The sequence below is a fragment of the Agelaius phoeniceus genome, chromosome 10 (genome assembly GCF_051311805.1).
Source record: "Agelaius phoeniceus isolate bAgePho1 chromosome 10, bAgePho1.hap1, whole genome shotgun sequence".
NCBI lineage: Eukaryota > Metazoa > Chordata > Aves > Passeriformes > Icteridae > Agelaius > Agelaius phoeniceus.
Genome location: NC_135274.1, coordinates 4,985,931 through 5,009,081, shown reverse-complemented (window position 1 = coordinate 5,009,081; position 23,151 = coordinate 4,985,931). Strand labels below are relative to the sequence as shown.

At 38.6% G+C, this 23,151-nt stretch overlaps 1 protein-coding gene across 5 annotated transcripts in view; it reads right to left on the bottom strand.

The window, feature by feature from the left end:
- CLSTN2 (calsyntenin 2) overlaps positions 1-23,151 on the bottom strand; it is a 346,915-nt gene that overhangs the window by 192,994 nt on the left and 130,770 nt on the right. For all 5 annotated transcript variants that reach the window (XM_077183656.1, XM_077183657.1, XM_077183658.1 and 2 more), the window contains exon 2: positions 18,452-18,574. In XM_077183656.1, coding sequence (XP_077039771.1) covers positions 18,452-18,574 — 123 coding nt within the window. The remainder of the gene's footprint in view (positions 1-18,451; positions 18,575-23,151) is intronic.

The window sequence follows — 23,151 nt, the reverse complement described above, 5'->3', positions numbered from 1 at the left end:
TTGCCACTTCTGGCCAGCATTTTATCCTGTGAACAATCCATTGCACTCCCAGAACTGTCTGTGGGAAGATGTATTCATCAATAAAACCTTGTGATAACAACAGCACAACAATCCTGATCACAATCCGCTCGCCTGCTTTTGACTTCATTACTTTTCCACTCCCACAAATTCATTTCAGAGACATGTTTAAAGGAGAATTTTTATGCACTTGGTTTGCTCGTAACTTAAGCAGCTGAGCAATTCCTCATTTATGCAGCTGTTGAAAAAGATTAACTCTGAAAGAACTGTATAAAATTTGGAATTGGATTTTATTTTCCAATAACAACAAAGTACCATTTTCACAGATTACTGTAACTGATTATTTTATACCCTGCTCATTTGTGGCCAACTCTGAAATCCTTTGCAACCAGCATATTTTTGATTGAACTACAACACTAAACATTTTATTCAGTGTTTTAGACCTTTACTCAACAAAACAATTACAAAAGGAAACCTTTATTTAATACAAAATGGAAAAATTATATTTGTATAAGTATAAAGGAGCTGACTGATTAAAAGTATTTTTATTAGGTATGATATGAATTTGCCAATAATGGGTCAAAACCTGCAGGTTTCTAACTAAACTTAATAACCAAAAAATTATTACTGCATTACTAAAACATGTCTAGAGTGTATTAATATTACAGCTATCAGTTCTTAAACAGATGCACAGTTATATTCCTTTATTTTGTACTGAGGCACTCTGAGAACTGACAAAATGGATTTATAATCCCTATTACTTTTTGACATCTCTCATCCATATGGTTTATGTAAAAATACTCAATGCTATTGATTACTTAATGAAAGCATTTATGTGAATGTTCAGAAATATCCTAGAGTTAAGGACCTCAGCTACACATTTCATGAAGATGAATGTGTTTAGTTGTAAATCCATCTGTATTGCTTCACACATTCCATACATAAAGCTAAAATTATGAACCAATAAAGTCAATAAAATTTGCTCTGTCAAATTTCTAGCAAGAATGAACACACACATTTAAACACCAATAATTCCTGGAAGCATTTTAAGCAAATAGGTATATAAAGAGCTAATGCTGAGAGGACCTAGAGAACTAAGTTCAAGTAAGTGAAATTCATTTGATTCTCTGCATGCCTGAGAAGGTCAAGATAAGATTACATAAGATTATATGAAGGTACAAAGTTTATTGGTTGTGTGCAAATGTCACTTTAAAACAAAAGAGAAAGAAAAACAGAATTCTCCTTGGTACCTTTCAAGAAATAAGGAACCTTACCTTGCTAACCCCTGAAAGGTCTCCAGGTAAAGAACTATGAAGATCTAAGAATAAAAGCAAAGAAATCAGCATCTTAAGCTTTGGTATTTTTTAATGCCAGCAAAGTGATTCCAATGTGTTCTGGACATTCATTTATATATCTGCATGAATATTTAGAAAAGAAAGACCAAGACTACAAGGAAGTAGAAATATAAAATATCTGTAATTTCAATCCAGACACTAAAAGATAAAACATGGTAGAGGGAAACTGACTGTTTAAAGCTTCTCTTCTGTTTTAAGGCTTTTATTATTATCCATTATTCAGTTATTTCCAGCAGCACGGGATAGCTGCAGGATCCTACTCCTTATTTAAATTAAGAATGCTAATCATACTGAATTTTGATTAGTGCTTTTTAGGGTTTATTCTGCTGATGGTTATTTTCCTATGTTGGCAGCTTGATAGATATCGCCATGCACAGTTAAGTAAAATAATTAACTGAACTGATTTTCTTCCCCTCTGGAAGTAATTTTGTTTATATGCTTGCTCCCCCCAAATTGTAGCCATAAATGGAAGCGTTCCATTTATCAAAAAGATTGGCCGCTATGAATTGTAAAATTAAATATTTAGACATCTTCGTAGAACGGATTAAATGCCAACTGTGTCATCTAATACCAGGAAATATCTATTAAATATACATTTGATAGTAGATATTTTCTCATAACACTAAAAAGCTGGGAAACAAAAAATTCTTAGAGTATTGCCAAATTGAAAACCATGCATAATTCAGCACTCAAATTGAATTTTAATCTTTTCGTAATGCTTGGGGAAATATTTTATACTTATGAAAACTAATGGAGATAAAGAACATTACAAACCAAATAAGTGGTTTTATGTTCAGACAGAAATGATACAATAGCTAATAGAAATAGGTTCTTTGAAGCAGTGAGAGGAATGGGAAGCACCCTGGACATCACAGATTCACATCCAAATTCACAGGACTGTTAAAAGAAATTAAAACATATGGTATGAGGAACTCAGGGAACTTTTCATCCTAAAAGGGAACAGTGAAGCCCTTTAAGAGTTTAAACAGAGGAGAAACAGAAAGAAGCAGCTGCCCATAAGCAGAGGCTGCTGCACTGTCACAGACATCTTTTATGGAAAATCCTTTCCTTAGGATTTTTCCTCCTGAGAAGCTGAGAGGCCTCAGGAACAAAATGTACCCAATGGTTATCTGCTGCTGGGGAATGCAACAGGTGCATCTGGGATTGGGCTCATGGGGTTGTTTCTAATTAATGGCCAATCACAGTCAGCTGGCTCAGAGAGTCTGAGCCACAAACCTTTGTTATCATTCTTTCTTTTTCTATTCTTAGCCAGCCTTCTGATGAAATCCTTTCTTCTATTCTTTTAGTATAGTTTTAATATATATCATAAAATAATAAATCAGCCTTCTGAAACATGGAGTCAGATCCTCATCTCTTCCCTCATCCTCAGACCCCTGTGAACAGGGTCACAGCTGCACTTTCCTCTGATGATGCTCAGAGTCCTCCCTTGGGACAATTCCCCTCCTGCACTGAGCTGCTGCTGCCTCCTCAGGTGCCCATGGCACAAACCACAGCTCTCCAGTGAAATCCTGCTGCTCTTCCCCAAACAGGGACTAAGGGGGCTCTCGGCCTGAGAGCTGGGAGGGACAGCACTTCCAAAATCACTTCCTTTTGCATTGATAGAAGGATCATCACCACCACCACCAAAGCAATCAAACATCATTACAGTTGGTATCAGTACCAAGAAGAATCCAAGAGAAAGAACCAGCACTGGCATGGCATTTCCACTGTGAAAACACAGTTTCTTTAGGGATGTAATAGAGATGTGCTTCTTAAATTTACAGCTACTAATTCCCAAACATGAGTCAGACTCCCACAGAAGCATCCCAGGACACATGTAAAGGACTACTTGACTCTTGAGTAATCCCTCACAGCTGGCTCCATAGGTCTACAAGAAGATATTTGTAAAGGAAAAAAAACCCCAGAAGTTTATCTACCCCATCCCCTTCAAAACCCTGGGAAAACACCTGTTCTACAGCAGCTTCTTCTCCTGTTCTTCCCCAGTTTCCATAACTTAGAACAAGTATTTGTTCTGATTCCCTTAGGGACTTTGGTACTGCAGTTTTGAGCTTCTACCCAAAGCAATTCCTCGACATGTGGGGTAAATCTTTAGCAGCAGGGAAGAGCATCTACCCCTCCTGCAAATTTCAGGCTCAAATGTCTTGGAGGACTCTGATGTACAAATGAACTTTTTGTACAAGCTGAGTCTTTGGGAGGAGCTGGGAACTCTGTCCTTGTGTGCTCCAGAAGGCTGAGCTAAGCACTTAAATCTGGCTTGTAGTGAACAATGAATTTCCAAAGCAGGAGAACTATTTCATTTACAGTGCCCAGGATTGCCAGGCCATGCAGTTGCCACTCATCCTGATGCAAACCCCAGCTTAGACTTTATTGGGTATTACTGCTGGCTGCAGCAGATGGTTGCACACTTAGAATTAGTAATTAGTCATGAGAAGAAAACACAGAGTGGGGGGGGAAGGGGGTGGGAAAAGAGGCTGATTCTCTTTTACTGTTACTTTTGCTCATTTTCAGCCACACTGAAGATTCTGCTCTCCTGGCAATGATAAAGATGGGCTGTTTTTCTGCAGCAGTCGATTCATTTTACTTTATAGGTAAAGTAAATTGATAGTCAATTTTCCAATTCTTCAAGGGCTAGAAATTAGGAAGATAAGGTCCAGCAGGAAGGTTAGTCCTTATTTGCTGAGCACAGGAAGGGTATGCATTAGAATTATAGCATATCCTTCTTCCTGTGCTCAGCAAATAGAATTATATTTTTACTGGGGATACTGGGAAAAAAGCCAAGGAACTGCTGTCAGCATTTCACTGAAAGAAATGAAAAGCAGATCCATGATTCGAGTCATCATTAACAGAGCAGTGGGTTCAAACAGCTCTTTAATATTTAATTCTGTATGTATAATTTGAAATCCATTATGCTTTTGATATTTGCAGATCTAACAGCCATTTATTTGCTGCAATAACATTGCCATCATCATGAAATAAAAGATGCAGTGCTATTCCAAGAAAACCAGAGAGGGAGGGAAGGTGGTTGGGAATTTTGGCTCGGATGGAATTCTTGGCTTTTTCTGTTTCTCTGTAGCAGGTGATGGTCAGTTTTCCCCAAACAGCACTATTTTGTGTCACACAGTTCACACAGACCAAAAATGAACACCAACATATTTTATCATTATCGGGTTTTCCTCATTAGCATCTAAAACATGAAAACTGTTTTATTTATCAGGGAAGCAATTGCTTCCCATTGGAAACCAAGAGACACATTATTTAATTAGCCCAGAACTGAGCTCTTGCAGCTGTCCACTCTTTCAAGCAATCTATAGCTTGAAAGATCTATTAACAAGAATAAATTTTAAAATACACATTTCCTACACTTGTCTCTGAAAAAATAAAGGATTCACTAACATCACAGAATGTAGCTTATTAAAGTTGTCAGTCATATAGTAAATATGGAGCCATTAAATAATTTTCTGACTACCACAAATACCTTTAAAAGGGCTTTTAAAAACAAAGCTACTGATTAGAAGGGAGAGTAAATGAGAAAAGAATTGTTGGGCCAGACCCATGTGTGCCCAGACTCATATTGCCTTCATATTGTCTTTTAGCAGAGCACTGGTAACTCACTGTACATGAAAATCTGACTTATTTCAAACTGATGGTGTCCATTTTCTTAATAAACCAGAGCTAATCTATTAAGTGCACAAATGGCATCTGGACTATTCCAATGCCAAGAATAAAGAGAGTGTCTTAATGAAAAGCTTTTTATTTTTCCCTTCTGAAAAATATTGGGAAGCAGAAGAAAGCAGAAGCTGCCAAGAGGTGCAGCCCTGACACAAGTCACCCTCTTCAGATATGAGTCAGTGCAAGTCAAAGGTGCTAATGTGTCAGTGATGAGATCATGATTAGATCAGGATTCCTGTGACAATTGCAGTGCTGTGTGGCAGGGGAAATAAGAGACAGGAACCAGACCATAAATACACACATATTTATTTGTGGCGTGGCGCAGCAGAAAAGGCAACCTCCATTTAACTTGAAAAGCCTAGAGATAAATTAAAACTATATTTCCATTGCCTGTGATTAAGACCACTTAGAAACAGAGAGAGACAGACAAAGCCTTTGTGTATAATCTCTGTTGAAGTGCACAAATAACGAATAGCTGAGAATTCTCTGTCCCCTCCAGGAAGGGCTCAGGCCCAGCACTGCAGTTTGCATTTTCTTGACCTAATCCACTGATTATCTGGAATAATTTGAGAGACAAAAGCACATGAGAATTTTGTCTTTAAGTTCTATTTGAAGTACAGACTGTGATAAAATGGCAAGAAATCTAAAATGAAATGCTTATCAAGTGAGACAAGTAAAGAATTTGCAATAAGCCCTGAGAGGCAAACAGCCCCCTCTCAGGACTGACCTACATCATTTCAATGTCCACTGTCAATAAAATGAAACTCGCTGAGGGTTTTAAGTTGCTAAGAATTTTTCCTTCAAGGAGATATACACATACATCCTGTAACTTTGACCAGTTTGGACAGGGCCCTGAAACTGAAGCCAGCGTGCTTTTGGAAAATAGGAGAAGTCACCTTTCCAAACCAAAAGGAAACGAAGGCAGAAGGAGTTCAGATGAATGTTGGAATATGAAAGAGGAAGTATTGTACACATTACAGTCATCAGAGTTGTGCAGGGAACATGAACAGCAGCCATTATATGAATATCAGCCATTTATTTCAACAGATTCCTCCTTGATGTTCACTGATGTTGATGGACACCCAATGATGAATGGAAATCAACCTGGGTGCTTTTTAATTGACTCCCCAAAATCTGTGCCAGATGAAAGAATTAAATTCTGATTTCTGAAGTCCTCTGGGCTCTAATTCCTTCTAAGAACAATTACAGACACATACCCTGGCTCAAAGAAGAAATTATATGAATTTCTAATTCTTAAATAAGAACAAAATAAATGGAGTGTGTGGGAAAACTGGCTGCCAGGTGGGGTGGAAACACCAGCTATCAGATCACAGCCTTAGTCAATTCAGGTATTTGCTGACAACTCATGGAAGAAAGGGGGAACACTCCTCTCTTTCCCTCCTTTTCTCAGTTGTTTCCATTGTCATCAGCAAAGCACGTAGTGGCTTAAGTGCAGAACACTGAAATATTCATTCCTATGCCCTAGTTTTGTGCTCTGTGCACCTTCCTGAAGTGTGATAAGTTACTTTTGGTTTCCAGATAAAAAATTGATTGATTCTGACCAGTGCAAACCTCTTAAAAAGCCTGGTTTTACTCTAGTGGCAACTAAAGAGCAGACACAACAAGAGCAGCTTTGGTGCAGTCAGAAAGCAGAAAACCACAGTGCAACATCACACACCCAACAGAGTTTTCAATAAATCATAGTGAAAGATAGCAGTTCCTTCTTCATATCCAAAATACTATTGAGTCTGAACATTTCTCAAGATGGATACAAACTCAGAATAAATATTATGACTGTAGCAATCACAGAACTACCTGGAATGCTCAGCATGTCTCTCCCCCTGTGTATTCAGGCTTTTGTTTCCTAGAGCTTATCTACTGATTTATCAACCTCAACAGTTAATTATGAGCCAACATCTGCTTATTTCAGCACCTTAAATTACTTCTTATTAGTTTTAGGAAACAATGACTCAGCTTTCTCTTTTTCCATTCAAAGCTGAACTTTCATGTTTTAAATCTACATTCACTTCTCCTCTGATGTTTTGATTTTTACATCCTTATCACAGGAACAGAGTTAAAATTCTCCCATTTTCATAATAAAAGTATCCCAGAATGAACTAATAAATATTTGATGTGATTTATATATGATTTAAACTTGCAATCTGAAGATAAGTCAGAATCTTCTACAATTAAGAGTCAGCTTCAAGGCTGAGTGTAGGAACTAACTTCATCTTCAGTACAGCAATTTAAAAAACTCCTAGCAAGTTGTATGTTATTTTAAACAATGTATGCTATTTAAGCAAAGTAGCTGCACTTCAGTCCCTTATTCTGGGTCACAGACCAATTCATACAGAAAATGCACTGTGGGCAAAATGTTACTGAAAATTCAGATTAAGTTTAATGACAATGCGAATTTCAGCATTACCTTAGCTGCACCATGATTGTGTTCTCCTTCCAGAAAGTGATGCTGAAAACCCCAAAATGTACCCAGCCTGTGGCTCCAGATGCCTCACCTGTTTATCTAATGCCCCTCCTCCAGTGTTATCTCAAACCTCAGCAAACCCCTATATACTGGGGCAGCTTCAGACATGGCAAAAGAATAGTATTAACAAGGTATTTTAGGATGGTCTGTAGCTTTCTGACTTAAGGGTTTATTTAATACATTTAAATACATTAAATACATTTTCAGAATTCTTTATTTTGGAGTTTTTTTATGTCAAAAAGTTTTTTTACTTCTTGCTGTCTGAGAAGATGTCCTTTTTGTTTATTTTTCACCTCTCCCAAAGTCAGGCCACCACCTCTACACCTGCAGTCACAGCATCAGGACAGACACACGTTAAAGTGTTTGTTCCTGAGTGTTCATTCCCTCTCTTCTATGAAGATAACATGATACTGAAATAAAAAACTTAAAATTAAATCAGCACAAGGGGGATTATTCCTATATATATAATTCTGCTCAATAAAGCCACAGTCATTGGCAAGAAACGTTCTAACCAAATTAACTTTTCCCTGTATGTAAAACCACACCAAGCAAACGTGGGGATTACGTGGGGACTCTGGAGAAAGCTGTGATTTCTCTGCTGTGCTTTCACATGCAGCATAAAAAGCACTTTGCAGTAAACAGTAGGCAGGGCCTGCTACTTCAATCTTGCAGATTAAAGCAAAGGACTGTTTTGTTTTCAGTCCATCAGCTCAGCCCCACACCCAGCAGCCCTTGGCTCCTGCAGTGCCACTGATAATCTGCCATATGTGGCACATCCTATGGCAGCACCCCCAGAGAGATGGACTGAAATCAACACTGTTGTGTTTTCTAAAGGGCACTGAACACTGACAGATGGCAACAGCTGGGGCAAATTCCATTCAAGGAAGCACTTTTTAATCAAAAATTTTATACAAAGCGTATGGGGTTTTTTATTGCACATGATTTCTCTTTCATTGCACATGATTCCCACTGCCTTTCATGCTGCTGTTCCAGCAGGCAGCTGCCACACACAAGGACAGCACTGGGGCAGAGGTGGGCAAGCATCCATTTGAGCCAACAGAGCTGCAGGATTTTGCCCTTTGCTGTGTCCAGTTTTAGGGAAGCCCTGCAGAGGTGAAGCCCTGGGAGAAGAGGCCATGCAGAAACAGCTCCCAGCTCCAGGGAGCTGCTAGGGGGGGATGTAGAAACTTTGCTGTCCTAAATAAGGTATTCTAGTCCAAAAGCATCTGAAAGCTGATGTTAAATTGCTGCCATCCTTTCAATTCTAGCACACCTATTAATTACAGTGTTATATTTCATTTCTGTCCTCTGGATGCCGCACCAAATACAACGCTCACTGTTCCTGCCTTCATTCATGACTTTTTTTCATTAGCACACCTGGAAGCTCTCCAAGCAGGCAGCAGTAAGGAGCAGAAGTCTTGTCAGAAATATCCATTAAATCTGTCACAGGCACTAACAGATCAATCAAGTACCAATGAGCTTTTCAGAAATTTTTTAAGCAGCTGGTTAAAAAGGGACCCACCTGACTTGAAAGCTTTTCAGCAACAACAAAACACACTGGGCCTGACATGTTGTGGTTATCATATCCACTGCTGCAGAATCACAGTTACTTAAATTTCTTTGTCATGAGACAGGAATGCTTGAACTAAATTTAAATTTAATTAACTAAATAATTTTAAAGGAAATTAGTTAAATTTAAATAGAGTTTTTGATGGAGATGGATTCCTACAACAGGCTGGCAATTGCTCTCCCTTGTAAACCTGAATTATTTTTCTGTTCTTTTAAACTTTATATAAAGGGCAAGTAAGTTAGAGTACATAATGATTTTTAAAAAACAGACAAAAAAAAATTCCATTTTTAAAGGTAATGTAGGTTTCTTTTGCAGTCTGTTTATGTCACCATGGTAATTGCACACCAGCTAACTGGAGTCACAGTCCATGAAGTAACTAAAAACCAATCACTTCCAGGAACTAGTTCTTTTTCTCTCAACCTTTGCATAATTTTCAGGTAAGAGACAGTGCTGTAAGTGAGGGAAACTGACCTATGATGTGAAATACTTTATTACAAACTCAGTGTAAGGCAAGTGTTTGTGTGGATACAAAGTGCATACGCTGGTTAATTGTGTCCAAAAGCTGCTGTTACAGGAGAGAAGCTTTGCAATAACGTGCATCATAAATGCCTATATCACATCTGTCTGTACTTCATACCTATCAGTATTCTGTCTGTTCATGCCCTTCTGTGTTTTCACTAAGCACAGAATGTCTCAGGCTCAGGGCTGTGGAATGGGGTGACAAATAAATCAATGAAATCCTTGAGACTGACACAAGGCACTGGGGGGGAGGCAAAGAGCAGGAATCCCAGGGTGGGACCAAGAGCTCTCCCAGGAAAGGATCCCAGCACCCAGGGGATGACTGGAGCTGTGTGGATGGGACTGAGGGCCCATTTTCCATCACTTGTCCTCCTTGATTGACCTGGCCTGAGCCAATCAGCTGGGCAGCTCCAGTGGCTGCCACCAGGCAGGAGCAGAGTCTCTGTTGAGCCTGGGACTGGCAGAGTGTGTGATCCTGCAAAAATCTAACACAAATTATGTATTGTTTTCTCAAAGCATTCTGAACTCTACTATGTTTGTGTTCACCACCACTATGATGGAGGCAGCAAACAAACAAAAAAAATCTGATATTGCCTCCACTGTCCTTTTTAAACTGCCTTTCAGTCTGAGAAACAAGAGCTAGCCTGACATCTAACAACATTTAAAATAATATAAAGACTTGGCCCATTTAATACAGAAGCATTGGACTTCATTTATAAAGGGAGAGGTTGTTTCCAAATTGCTGAACAAAATTGCTATGTGTCAGTCTGGTGGCACTGTTACATCCCCTACAAACACACCCATGCCATAAATGGGTGTGGAACAGAAAACAGCTGAGAACAGCAAATCCTCCTTGTGCTGGGGCTGCCCTCAGAGATGCTCAGTGCTCCACAGTCACTGAGATAAAAGCACTGGGAGAGGTTTTTTTTATAATCTAAGCAGACAGAACAAAAAGACAGTGGAGGAAACCACAAGCCAGGAGAACAAATTGGTTGGATGTATTTCACACAGCCAGAAACAGGAGAATTGAGCAGAAAATCAATGACCTAAACCACCTGTCCAGAGTTTGAATTCTTTATATTGTCCTTCCCCTTCTTGCTTCATAAAAGTAGCATCACAAGCATTTTTTAGGTAGCCCTAGCAAGGAAAGGGATCAACAGCAGTTTCAGGCTATTGGGAGTGCTTGTTCTTGTCCAGAAAAAGATTTTTTTTTTCAGCTGAGTGGAAAGAAGCAGTTTTAAAGAAAGTGGGGGCTCTTATCTATTCTTTCCACAAGATAATTGTTGACCAATAAGCACAAGGAGCTTTAAAGAATAAATAATTACCTATTCAGGCTATTCTTTTAAAACATTTTTAATATTTAGAAAGCATTACAAGCAAGAGGCTTGTCCCTGCTGCTTTACACTAACTCAAGTAGTTCCATTCTGAGGAACAGATTTTAAAACCTTTTGATTTGATTTTTAAAGCAAGCTGCAATCCTGCAGTGCCAATTTTGTCGCAGTAAACTTTTAAGTGGTGAATATTCCCATTCTACTTGTTGCATTATAAATTATTTTTCTAAGTCTGTATAAAGAATGCTGCATGCTTTTACAAGCAGTCCTTTTAGGTTTTCATCATCATTCACCTAGGAACATGACAACACAGGAACTCACACATAAAAGGAAATGATTTATGTAAAGGAGAGAGATGTAATTGAATTAATGGGTGGACCACAGATGGAATGAAAGTGTGAAGAAAGTTATTAGAGTGGAATTTCCATTATTTGACTCAGTTTGTTCCTTCCTTCGAGTCCTCACTCTGCTCCTTCAGCCCTCCCTCTGAGGCTCTCTCCTGTTATTGCAGCACTGGAAGTAAAGATGGGTGCAGATTTTGGACTCTCAGGTTCACACACACTGGAGAGCAGAAGTGAGCAGCTCAAGTTTACTACTTCTCAAATATCAAATAGTGAAGAGAATCAAACTACACAAGAAGAGAAAATGTCCTGGGGTACCATCCTTGTTTGCTTCAACTGGCTCACCATGAATCCTCATAGCTTGGAGTTATGCTTGCTAGCATAGTTATTTGAAAGAATTTCATTTCTATCAATACATGTTAGAAAACATCCATTTCTCCCTGAAACTGTAAGAAGCTAAGCAGTTCTGATTTCCACTGCAATCTCAATGATGAGGGATAACCAGAGCAGTTTTACATTTTTCACCTGCTCACACTTCTTTTAATATAGGAGCCTGTTCAGACCTCAGGTAACCCTCCATGTATCACTCAAACCAGAAGAGATGACTAATTCTCATCCTTTTTTACCTCCAAACAGGTGAGTTTCCTATGCTGTCCTTCCTGTGACTTGCAGAATTTGAAATCCTTGAGGAACCACCTCTGATTTTAGAGAATGTCTAAAAAGTGTAGAAACCACACTTAACTCCACAGCAAAAAATCACATCTCAAAAGCAAATTACATCTTAATTCACACTAAAATGTTTCATTACAGAAAAAAAAAAAGTCAAAATAGCACCTCAACAAAATAAATACTTTCTGCAGCTTTTAAAATATTTTGTTGAAAATAAAAGGATTTATAGTTCATTGAAATAAATGACTTCATATTCCAGCTGCAGAATCAGGCACATTGCAATGGCTCTCATACAGCAAAGCTTCATTAGTTTCAAGGGAGTGTGACACAAAATCTACATCCATCCTCAGAGCATAACAGCAGCCAAGAAATGTTTAGACCTGTAGGCTTAGCAATTCCAGTACTCCCCACTCAAGCTTCTCTCTTGTGCTCTGAATAGCCCAAGAGTTTAAAAACTCTCACTATTTTCCTGGAACCTTCAGTGACAATCTGTTTCAACTTAACAATTTTTTACTTAAATGGTTATTTATTATCAGGACTATAAAATGACAGATTCTGTCCCTGTTTTATTGTCTAGGGTTGCAATCCACTGTAATATCCTGCCCTATTTTTCTAAAGATCAAGGCTTGTACATAAAGAAAACTACTCAAAAGCAGTTAGTGCAAATGTATCACAAATCACTATTTTCCATCACTAGTTTTAAAAGTCCAGGTGGATATCACCAGAATTCCTTGGTTATTTTCATTGATTCTTTCTAGTTTCAAGTAATTTAGCATATTTAGGTGTAACAAAGTATCTCAACGTTCCCATTCATTATTGATTTTATCTGTCAGGAGGAACTTGCATTCACTCCCAAGCCAAGCATGTAATTCTCATTTTCTCCCTAGTCCCTTCCTCCTGCAATGAAGACCCCTCAGCAGCCACTAAAAGCTCCATCAGAACAGCCTGAACCCCGACCCTTCAGTCTTCTTTGGACACACTAATGTTGCCTACTATTACTTCCCAGCAGTAAAAATGACTAGGAAAGGCAATCACAGAAAATAACCAAACTTTAAAGCCTTCAAACCCCTGATCTCTGAGCTTCAGGGACTAGCAGAGGTCACTGTGAGAGTGACTGGGTTTTTTAGTGCATTCTAAATCTGAAACCTGAGCATGTTTATCACTCTTAACTTTACTGGATGATAAGCAGCATCCCTTAAGTCAAAACCAGCATCCCCAGAGTTAATTGTGCTATTACCAATCTTATATTTTACCTTAGATTAGGATCACTGTGAAGAGATTGATATTTTGCCTTTGAAGGCTAAAGCCTTATTAATTAAGCTACAGTAATAAATGTAAGCTTCAAAGCTAGAAATTAAAAATCATTAAAAAATTGTTATGAACAACTGCAACACTCCATGGCTTTGCCTGCATGTCATATTTTTTTGATCATGCCTCATTTTCACAGCGAAATATTTAACACCAATGAATTCTGGGCATCCTAAACTGACTCGTGTTCTAAGTCTGGCTGACAGTGAGTAGAAATAATAATATTCAGAATGACAATTTTAGAATAACTTCTGTATTTTCAATGTTGTAGCAAAAGGATAGTTGTTATTAATGCCACTGCTTTTCAATACAAACAAACAAACAACAAGGAGGCTGGACAGCTTCACAGTCTGAAGCAGAGAAATGGGATTTTGTGTTCAGTCCCTGGGTGTAAGTGGGCTGACAAGTGCTGGATTTGCTGTGGTGTAGCTGAGAACACACACTCCTCTGAGCTGCTAAAATAACAAAGAAGATTTGGAGAGTTTGTGGTAGCATCTTGTAGTTTAGTGAATATTCAGGCATCCTTCCTGGCTGGTTTTGTTGTCTCCTTCTTCTTTACAGTGCTTTTAGCACAGCCAAAACACAGTCAGAGGCTGAGACTCCATGTGCTCAGGAGGTGTGAACTGGAACTGCTTTGAGACACACATTACTTGTCTGGGGGGAGCCAGACCTCTCCTCTTGCTAAGAAAGGCTCTCTATAAATTTATCAAGACCATAAAAGTAGCTGAAGATGTAATGGGCCCAGCTCACCCTGGTACAATGACCTAGCTCAGCCTTGCTGGGACACAAGGCACTCAAATGTGACTTTACCAGCCCAGAAATGGGGACACAGTGACAAGTTTGGCTCTTCTCTTCCAGGGTGAGAGGGGACATCCATCACCTCCCTGCCCTGAGTGTTACCTCCTGTTTTTCTGCTTCAGAAAACACCACGAGCAGCAGAAACCCCCTCCACACCAGGCTGCTCAGGATGCTCACAGTGCTTTTAGGGAGGAACATAAAAGGCTTCTGCACAAACAGAATAATCTGCTTTGCCTTGTGGATAGGACTAAAACAGCTAAAACCACTGTACAGAAAGTTCAGACCAAGCTTCATGAAAAACCAGGAACGTGGTGAAGTGTGCAGCAGATCACCCTGGGAGGCTGTTGCATCTCTGCCACTCCAGATCTATAAGATTAGGACAGAAAACTGTTTCAGCTGTTTCTCAGGAATGACAAGGGGCCTGCCTTGGGCAGGAGCATGGACTGATGACATCCTGGAGCTCCTTTCAGATCTGTTTTTGCACAGCATTGCTGATGAAATGTAGTTGCTGTTGTTGGAATGCAGGAAGATGTCTCCTCCAAAAGCCATCCATCATCTCCCATCATTTTGTGAGGGACAGAATCCTGACAAACTGATTCAGTAGATCCCAGCTTGTTTCTAGCCAAACCACCCCTAAGGCTGAACTGTTCCAAGTTCTTTGTGGGTTTTGTAGGGGTTCATGTTCTGGGGGGTATTTTTTGGCCAAGGGGAGGGAAGGAGGGTCAGGGAATGTCTCTGATACCCTGCAAAAGGCTCCAGGATGCCAGGGTGAGTTTAGTTATTTTAAAGGTCAGTTGTATTTCAACACCAGTCTGTGAAAATCTTTTTTGGGCCAGGGCGTGAAAAACTGAAATATGGAAAAGTGCTGATCCTGAAACTTCTCACCCTTAGAAGCTTATACTGGTATTTTCAAGCTTTCCTTCCAAACAAGGAGACAAAAAAATACAATTGCATAAAAAAGAGAAAGTGAGGTATGCTTACACCATGGTAATTTTAAGAACCAGGACTATACATATACTTGAATTATTCACAATAAATTCATTAGATAAAGAGACATGAAAAGCCATTCATTGCAATCTTGTGAAAGTCTTTGTGCTCCAGTTATGAAAAGTGCTGATCACATTTGACAGCCAGCATTTTCACAGGCACATTTAGTCCTGTTAGTCTCTCCTTAGTCCTTCCTGGAAACACAGACCTGTCAGGAAGGTAACTGCACAGAACACTCCTATTTCTCCTGTCATCACCCTTGATGTTTAACATTAGATAGAGGTGAAAAAAAGTGCAGATTACAGTAATTTTCTCCTGTGACCACTCAGGTTTGATGTGCACCATAATGTGTGCACTCCTAGAAGGGGTAGACAGACTCACCTTAGTAGGCATGGTGATGAAAAAAGGCGGAGGTATTAGGAAAAAAGTTCAAGTTTCCATAAGTGAAAACCAGTTTGGAGTAGGCCTGTGCCACAAGCAACATTTAAACTAAACAAAGGAGATCACAGGAATGGGTACAGAAAGCATATCAAAGCACTATGGGCAGGTAAGAATCACTGAATAGCAAATGCCTCTTAACAGAGTTAAGTGTTCTTCTTAGTAACAAAGTAATTACCTGGTGAAAAATTATTTGCCCAGGTGAAAAATATGAAATGCATGAACTACCTGTGCACCAGGGCAAGCAGCAAGAAGCAAACACAAGGACTAAGTTAAGCACATGCCCAAAAGAACTACACTCTCACTAACAACATATAAATATGGAATAAGTATAAGTTAGTAGATAAAATTCAATTCAATAAATGGGTGTTTCCCCTACCATGACCTGTCCCAGTGGTAAATCCTGGACATTTCCCTAAGCCTGTCACTGAAGGAAGACGAGCACTTCAAAGGGAGGGCATTGAGAAGAGCAGGAGGATTTCACAGTTCAGATAACATCCAGCTCTGTACAGGTGTGCCCTGGGAACATCAGCCTGGGCTAACTGACACTGCTCTGCTCCAGGTCTGGTCCTGTCCATCTGCATCAACTCCTGCCCATCTGCACTGAATGGATACATGGCAGCTGGGTTGTTGTCTTTTTTGTTTGGTTTGAGATCTGGGTTTTGTTTTGGTTTCTTGGAGGGGATCTTTTGTCAATAGGTTTTGTGTGGGTTTTTAAAGTCAAATGCACACTGGTACTACTGAAAAAAAAGTTTACTTTTATAAGGTAAAACAAATCCTGATGGAAGAGCCAACCATCTGCCTGCAAACTATTGCAGGGGTTGTTGCAGAGGAAGAATTCACATAAATTTAGTATTACTACAGTTTGCTCAAGGAGATCTTAGCAGACATTTCAGCACAGATCAGAAACTGCCCTGATTTATTCTTGAATCTGGGCCCATTAAAAAAACCAACCAAACAAACAAACACGGAGAACTTTGCAAACACTAGAATTTTTTCTTCCCCAGTAATTGCACAAAATACTGAAAATATTAACAGGATGATGATAAAGGAACTGTTGGAGCTCTGATTTTCTGTTACACTTGAATACTGATATATCATATAACTGCAATTTCCACAATCAAATAAAATATGGCCATAAAAGACATTTCACATTACCACACTATTACATGTACAGCTACTGAATATTGTTAATGTTGTATCTGTTTCAGTTTTCTCCTACTAAATACATGATGTAAATTTAATTTTCCATAAAAACCCTTAATAAATTAATGATATTATGAAACCAAATAAAAGTACAATATATTAAATCAAAAACGACAACAGAAATAGTAAGTTCCTCCAACAATTTAAAAAGACAGGAGTTTTTTTAAAAAGTGCATAGAGGTTTTTCCAAAAGCATAGGGAATGAAGTGTTCCATCAGTACTATAATGCTATGCCTGGACTGCAGATTATTTCCTGATAATATTTGGCCTCATGAACTATTAGTATCAGGGAATACACAGAAAGTATTTACCCTTGTAAGAAGCAGATACTTCTCACAATATAAATACCTTGAATTAATAAATGGAGAAGCTAGATTAAAACTACTGTCTGATGTAACCTTTATCACAAAAGCCAGTCTGTCTGTGTAAGTTCAGTATTTCAAGGGATGATTTTCTACACAAAAAGTAAAGCGCTATTTAATGAAAAATGTGTTGATTCTCCCAATGTAAAAGCTGAAGAAAATAATCAGGTTAACAAATTCCCAGTCAGCAGAGTTTGCAGTGTCAGTGACAACAGCAAATGATAACATCCCTGGAAGGATCCTAAGGGAATGCAAGGAAAAGAACCAAATCTAAGATGGAACACACACAGTAAGAGAGGGAAAAAATGACAAGGGCATCTTTTCACTAGGAACTGATCTTCATGCAGCCAAGAATGGGCACCATGAGCAACAAACAACTGGGCACCATGAGCAACAAACAATCTTGATATTAAAATGGGGTTCAATATATAAAAACCATCTGGGAGCCCTGGCTTGGCAGGGTAGGAGCTGATGCCAGTGTAAGCTTTGGGAAAAGTGACTGAGAACAATTCTTTGAGGATGCTGTAAAATGCTGTTTGGGACAAGCACTTGGACTTCTGCTTCCTGAACATGACAACTCCCCAAGAACAAGTACACTCACCTTTACCAGTTCCTTTCCTTAGAAAAGGTGAAGATTCTAAAACAATATCATCTTTTGAACAACTGCACCATCTTACAGCTATCAAGCTTTACTATTCTCTCTTTTCTTCAAAAATTCTTTTTAATGAAAGAGGGAATTTAAGAGACAACTTGCTCAACATGAAGAAGTCCCATATTCTGTTTAAGGGACTCAGGACAGACAAAGTGTCAGGAAAAATAAACTTAATATAAATGCAAACTTGTATATGACATACATCTATCATTCAGCAACCTGAGCAAAATTGTTCAAAACCTCCATTAAATTTTCTATCAAAGTCTTGACAGCTAAAAGTACTTACAAAGTAAGATATGATTTGAGCAACTTTAAGTATTTGTCACACATTTTGTCCATAGCCAGGGAGAAGAACAGGAAGAGAGAAAGCAGGGGCTTTTACTGCTGAACAAAATTAATTATGTATTATTACTTCAGGCAATTGCAATGATTAATTTCTATAAAAGCAAATTCAAGTGTAATTGTGTAATTATTGTGTTTTCATTAAAATATATTGATAGTGGGTGCCTGCTGCATTATTCTCTTTATTCTGTTCTGCTCCACAACAAGTTCAGTGTAGGAAACACCTCATTTCAGGACCTATGGGCAACACTCAGGTCTGAGTACTCAGACACAACTTTTACATGTGCCCTTCAAATTACACTGGAAATTTCTTCCTTACAAATGCCAATAAATTCAAAATGCAGTTCACAGGCTCAAATGCTGCTGCTCATGAACATTCCTACCTGCAAAGGGAACAGGTGCATCTTTATCCAAAGCAACTAGGGGAGGGTCCAAAATCACAGTGTCGTTGTTTTCAGTTATGATTCCATGGTACGATGTCTCAATCCAAGGTTTGTGTTTATTCACTAGAAAAGAAGAAACCATGCCTAATTAATTTGGTTTGTGTTTCATATCCATTCAGCTCATTTTATCTATAAAGAGAAATTATTTAGTATACTTCCAATATTAATGGTATTACTCAAAAGCCACTGCAATAAACATTCAAATATAAAAGCAAAATGACATGCACATTGTACTGCACTCAACACTTGCAGACATCCCTCCAATTAAGACACTGAAATAAAAAGGCAATTTGCAAAATATTTTTGATGTGTTCTCAGCTGTCAGCCTGACTTGGTTCAGAGAGTTTTGCAGGAATTACTTTCAGTTGCAAAGCCCTGGTACAACAGAAAGGGCATCCTGAGAAACCCAACTTGACAAGACACAAAGCAGAAGGGTGGGGGAGAACACTCAACTCTTGGTCACCTTCTTTCTTTGTATTTTTGGAACAATACCTACAATTACTTCTGTGTTTTGTACATGGTAGAGAAAACAAACATCTGCATTTTAATTACTGATAAAAGTCTGCACATCTTCACAATTTAACCAGGGGATCTGAAGTTTTCCTGGAAAAACCTGTCCTTCAAATCCAGCTGTTGAACATTTGGATATCTGGTCTTGAAGCACACAGGAAGATCACACAAAAAGACACTTTAAGGAGAGACTACACTACACCATCAGATTGTCTTATTGCTGAACCCTCTCCATTTAGACCCCTCTCACCATCCATCTCCTATTGACTGGAAAGGATGAATACACAAAATGAAAAGGAAGGGGAAAATGTAAAAGGCTTAGCTGTGCTGTGGTTATAAATTGAGATTTCTTCCTGCAGGCAAAATCTGAATGTTATGTCACTGGAACTCCTACATAAGGAATACAATGGTGACAGCTAAATGAATTTCAGTTTAAAGAATGTACTCCCCCAGGCAAGAGGGAGCACTGCACCAAGGAATATCTACCCCATTTGCAGCCAACTCAGATGCAAGGTAATTTCTATAGCTATTATATAGCTGTGTGTACCAGATGCTGAGGAAAATACTTGGTGAGTTAACAGAAATGACCTCAAAGATGGAGAGTCGACACTTGGAGCGAAACCAAATTTAAAAAGAAATAAATAAAATAATTATGAGACCAAACAAAATCTTCAGATATAACCCTAAACTCTTTCCTGTCTTGTCTTCTGTAAAAACCCCAGGCATCAATGAGATTCAAGTTTCTCCCTTTGTGAAGAAAGCAGCAAAACCACCAAGACAACACAAGGCTCTAGCCACAGGTAAACGTGGGCAATTAGCAAATTATTTTTTCACTGGCTATTTGGGAAAACATACAAATATATTTATGGGAAATTGCAGTTTATTCTGTTCCTTTGTTGCTCCTTTGTTTAACCAGTTTGTTTAGGAAACTGTGGACTTGGGAGAGTGATCCTTCTAAAGCTGAATTATTTTATATTCTAGCACTAATCTGAGAGCTTTGAGTTCATTCCTATGTTGCAATAGATCTTCTTTCAGAAGAAAACCTACTTATCTTCACAGTAGTTGGTATTGCCCATTTTTGCTATAACTAAGCAACAGGAAGATTAAACTGGGGCTGTGTCAGGGAAAGGTGAAATGGAAAACAGGGATCTCAAATCTCTATCTTGTAATGACTGTACAGCCAGAGGAGAGATTGGTGAGTTTATGTAATAGATGAAGGCCAAAAGTCTTGTCAATGTTGAAAAATGAGAAGTGATAGATGCAATTTCAGAGCTTTTTATGGCATTTGGGATTCTGGTTTGCAGGGCAGTTGAAGCATCCTGTATTTGTTAATGGAATATGTGAATCCCTGAGCATGCAGATACTCCAGTGTGCTCCAGTGGCACTCAGGTGTGGCTCACAGGCCTGGGGGGACACAGGCTGCACTGAGCCAAAGGGCATCCCCTGACTGCAGGCAGATGCAATTGAACCTCAATGAGACAGTGAACAGGAGCTCACATGAAAAGGGAACTCCTTATGCAACCCAAATTTCAACTACCAAATGCTTTTCATTCCTCCTGATTCTCTTAAGGGTCTGAGCTCTTTAAAAAAACCAACCAAACAAAAAACCCGAACAAGCAAATAAAACAAAAAAAGCACCAAAACTTTCTTCTTACTGATTCCTAGGGAATACTTATGATGGCACTTTTACTTAAAGAACTCTCAGAATACAGTGAGTGCAATTCTACCAGCCTTAGCTTTCTCCAGTTGGTGTTCAATGAGCAATAACAGCAGTCAAATGAGTGGCAGCAACATCATTCCTTAAATTATACTGGGGAAAGAAAAGAAAAGTACATTATGAACCAATGCTACAGTTTAGACCTTAGAGACTGGTATTGGGAAGAGGAAAAGAGCAATAAAGCCAAAGGAAAATAAAATAATATATCAAATTATTTGCAAGCTCTTGTCTTAGAGATGAATTTCAGAGATACATCCCCAAATGTAAAAACTGTGGCTATAAAAGCTTTGTGTGACCCATGGTGTGGAAATTTTACAAATGGAAAACATCCATGCTCTTTGGGAATGCAAAGCAATTCTTTTGCATCAGATGATGTCTCTTCAAATATTTTCACATCATGAAAATTATTGATCCTTTTGCACTGTTTTGGATACTTCCTTTAATTTAAGAAATCTCTAATCCTGAGATGAGCAGCTGGTGTTCTGGCTGGGGGGCTGTTTATATTCTCCCTGCTAAAGGCTGGTAAAATGTTACCATACCATACCAACTAACTGCAGAAACCACTCCACAGGCTTTCATAAAATAAGAGACTATAAAGGAAAAACCTTCATATGTAACATGATCAATAAATACTTTAGAGACAAAAGGACAACTACAAAATATTAGACTGGTTCAAGCCAGTGTTTATCCACAAGTTAACACAGCTCTTAAATCTCTGGTATTTGCCTATCCTTATGCAGTGTCTTCAAAAGAAGAGAATTTTCAAAATTCAGAAGTGTTTTGTCTTGCCTTATTTGAGCTACTGATTCTACTTTGGGATATGTGAGTTGGATTTTAGGTTCCCAAAAACATAGTAGTGCCACACTGCATTTATTTAAACCCCACAACAAAACCATTTTACCATGCTGTCTATTTCAGGCTACATGAAACTGTATGTTTAACTAGAAAAGAAAAAAAAAATCACATTATTGAAAAAGTTCCATAATTTTGATTATATACAGTACTTATTAGGATATTTTAAAGATTAACATGTATCCTTTTTGGAATTCTTTAAAGTTTTAGATAGGATGTGACTTTTTCATTTTATCTTTAAAATGGAAAAGGCAGGAATGGTTAAAAAATATTTCAATGCTTCTCAACAATGCTTACCAATTCACAGCATTCCATAAAGTGATGTGACAGGCAAGCTACTTTTCTTTGGTTTGCATTTACTAAAGATGATGGAAGAGATCTATACACAGATTTGTATGTGAAGTTTCAGGAACTAAAAAGGCAGAGCACTACACAGCCAGTCAAGTTCAAATGAGCAAATAAGCTGGATCATCAGCAGGTTAAAAGTTATACAAGAAAACTTTTCCCTCTTAAGGCATATTAAATTGTAGTACAGTGATATTAACTCTAAATATAGAGAGAAAAAAAAAGGTTCTGTCTTCCTCACAAAAGATCTTCTCTGGAAGCATTTACTGAAAGCTGGAATCAGTACAAGGCTTGTATGAATTCAAACATATTTAGTCAAGACATAAAGATACCCTCTGGGTTGTTTGTCTTTTTCAAACTTGCCTCCCTTCCTGTAATTTATTAGTCATTTATATAAATCTGTACTATAAATAATTTATACCATCTATGATCAGGCAATTAATCCTCCTTTATTACAGCTTGAGGCTGATCCATTACTATTTGTCTGCACTGTGCATTTCCCAATCTGTCCCATGAAGGCTGTGATCACAAGCCTTGGGATGCAGTGGAACCCCCATGCCAGAAAAGTGTCACAGACATCTTTTATGAAAAATCCTTTCCTTAGGATTTTTCCTCTTGAGAAGCTGAGAGGCCTCAGGAACAAAATGTAACCAATGGTTATCTGCTGCTGTGGAATGCAACAGGTGCATCTGGGATTGGGCTCATGTTGGTTGTTTCTAATTAATGGCCAATCACAGTCAGCTGGCTCAGACTCTGTTATCATTCTCTTTTTCTATTCTTAGCCAGCCTTCTGATGAAATCCTTTCTTCTATTCTTTTAGTATAGTTTTAATATTATATATATATAGATAGATATAGATAATACTATAATATATATATATATATATATATATATATATATATATATATATATATATATATATATATGAAATAATAACTCAAGCCTTCTGAAACATGGAGTCAGATCCTCATCTATTCCCTCACCCTTGGACCCCTGTGAACATGGTCACAGGAAAGGGCCTGGGGATGCAGGGGAACCAGCCCTGAGTCAGAAAAGGGCCTGGGGATGCAGGGGAACCAGCCCTGAGTCAGAAAAGGGCCTGGGGATGCAGGGGAACCAGCCCCGTGCCAGGAAAGGGCCTGGGGAAGCAATGGAACCCCCATGCCAGGAAAGGGTCTGGGGATGCAATGGAACCAGCCCTGTGCCAGAAAAGGGC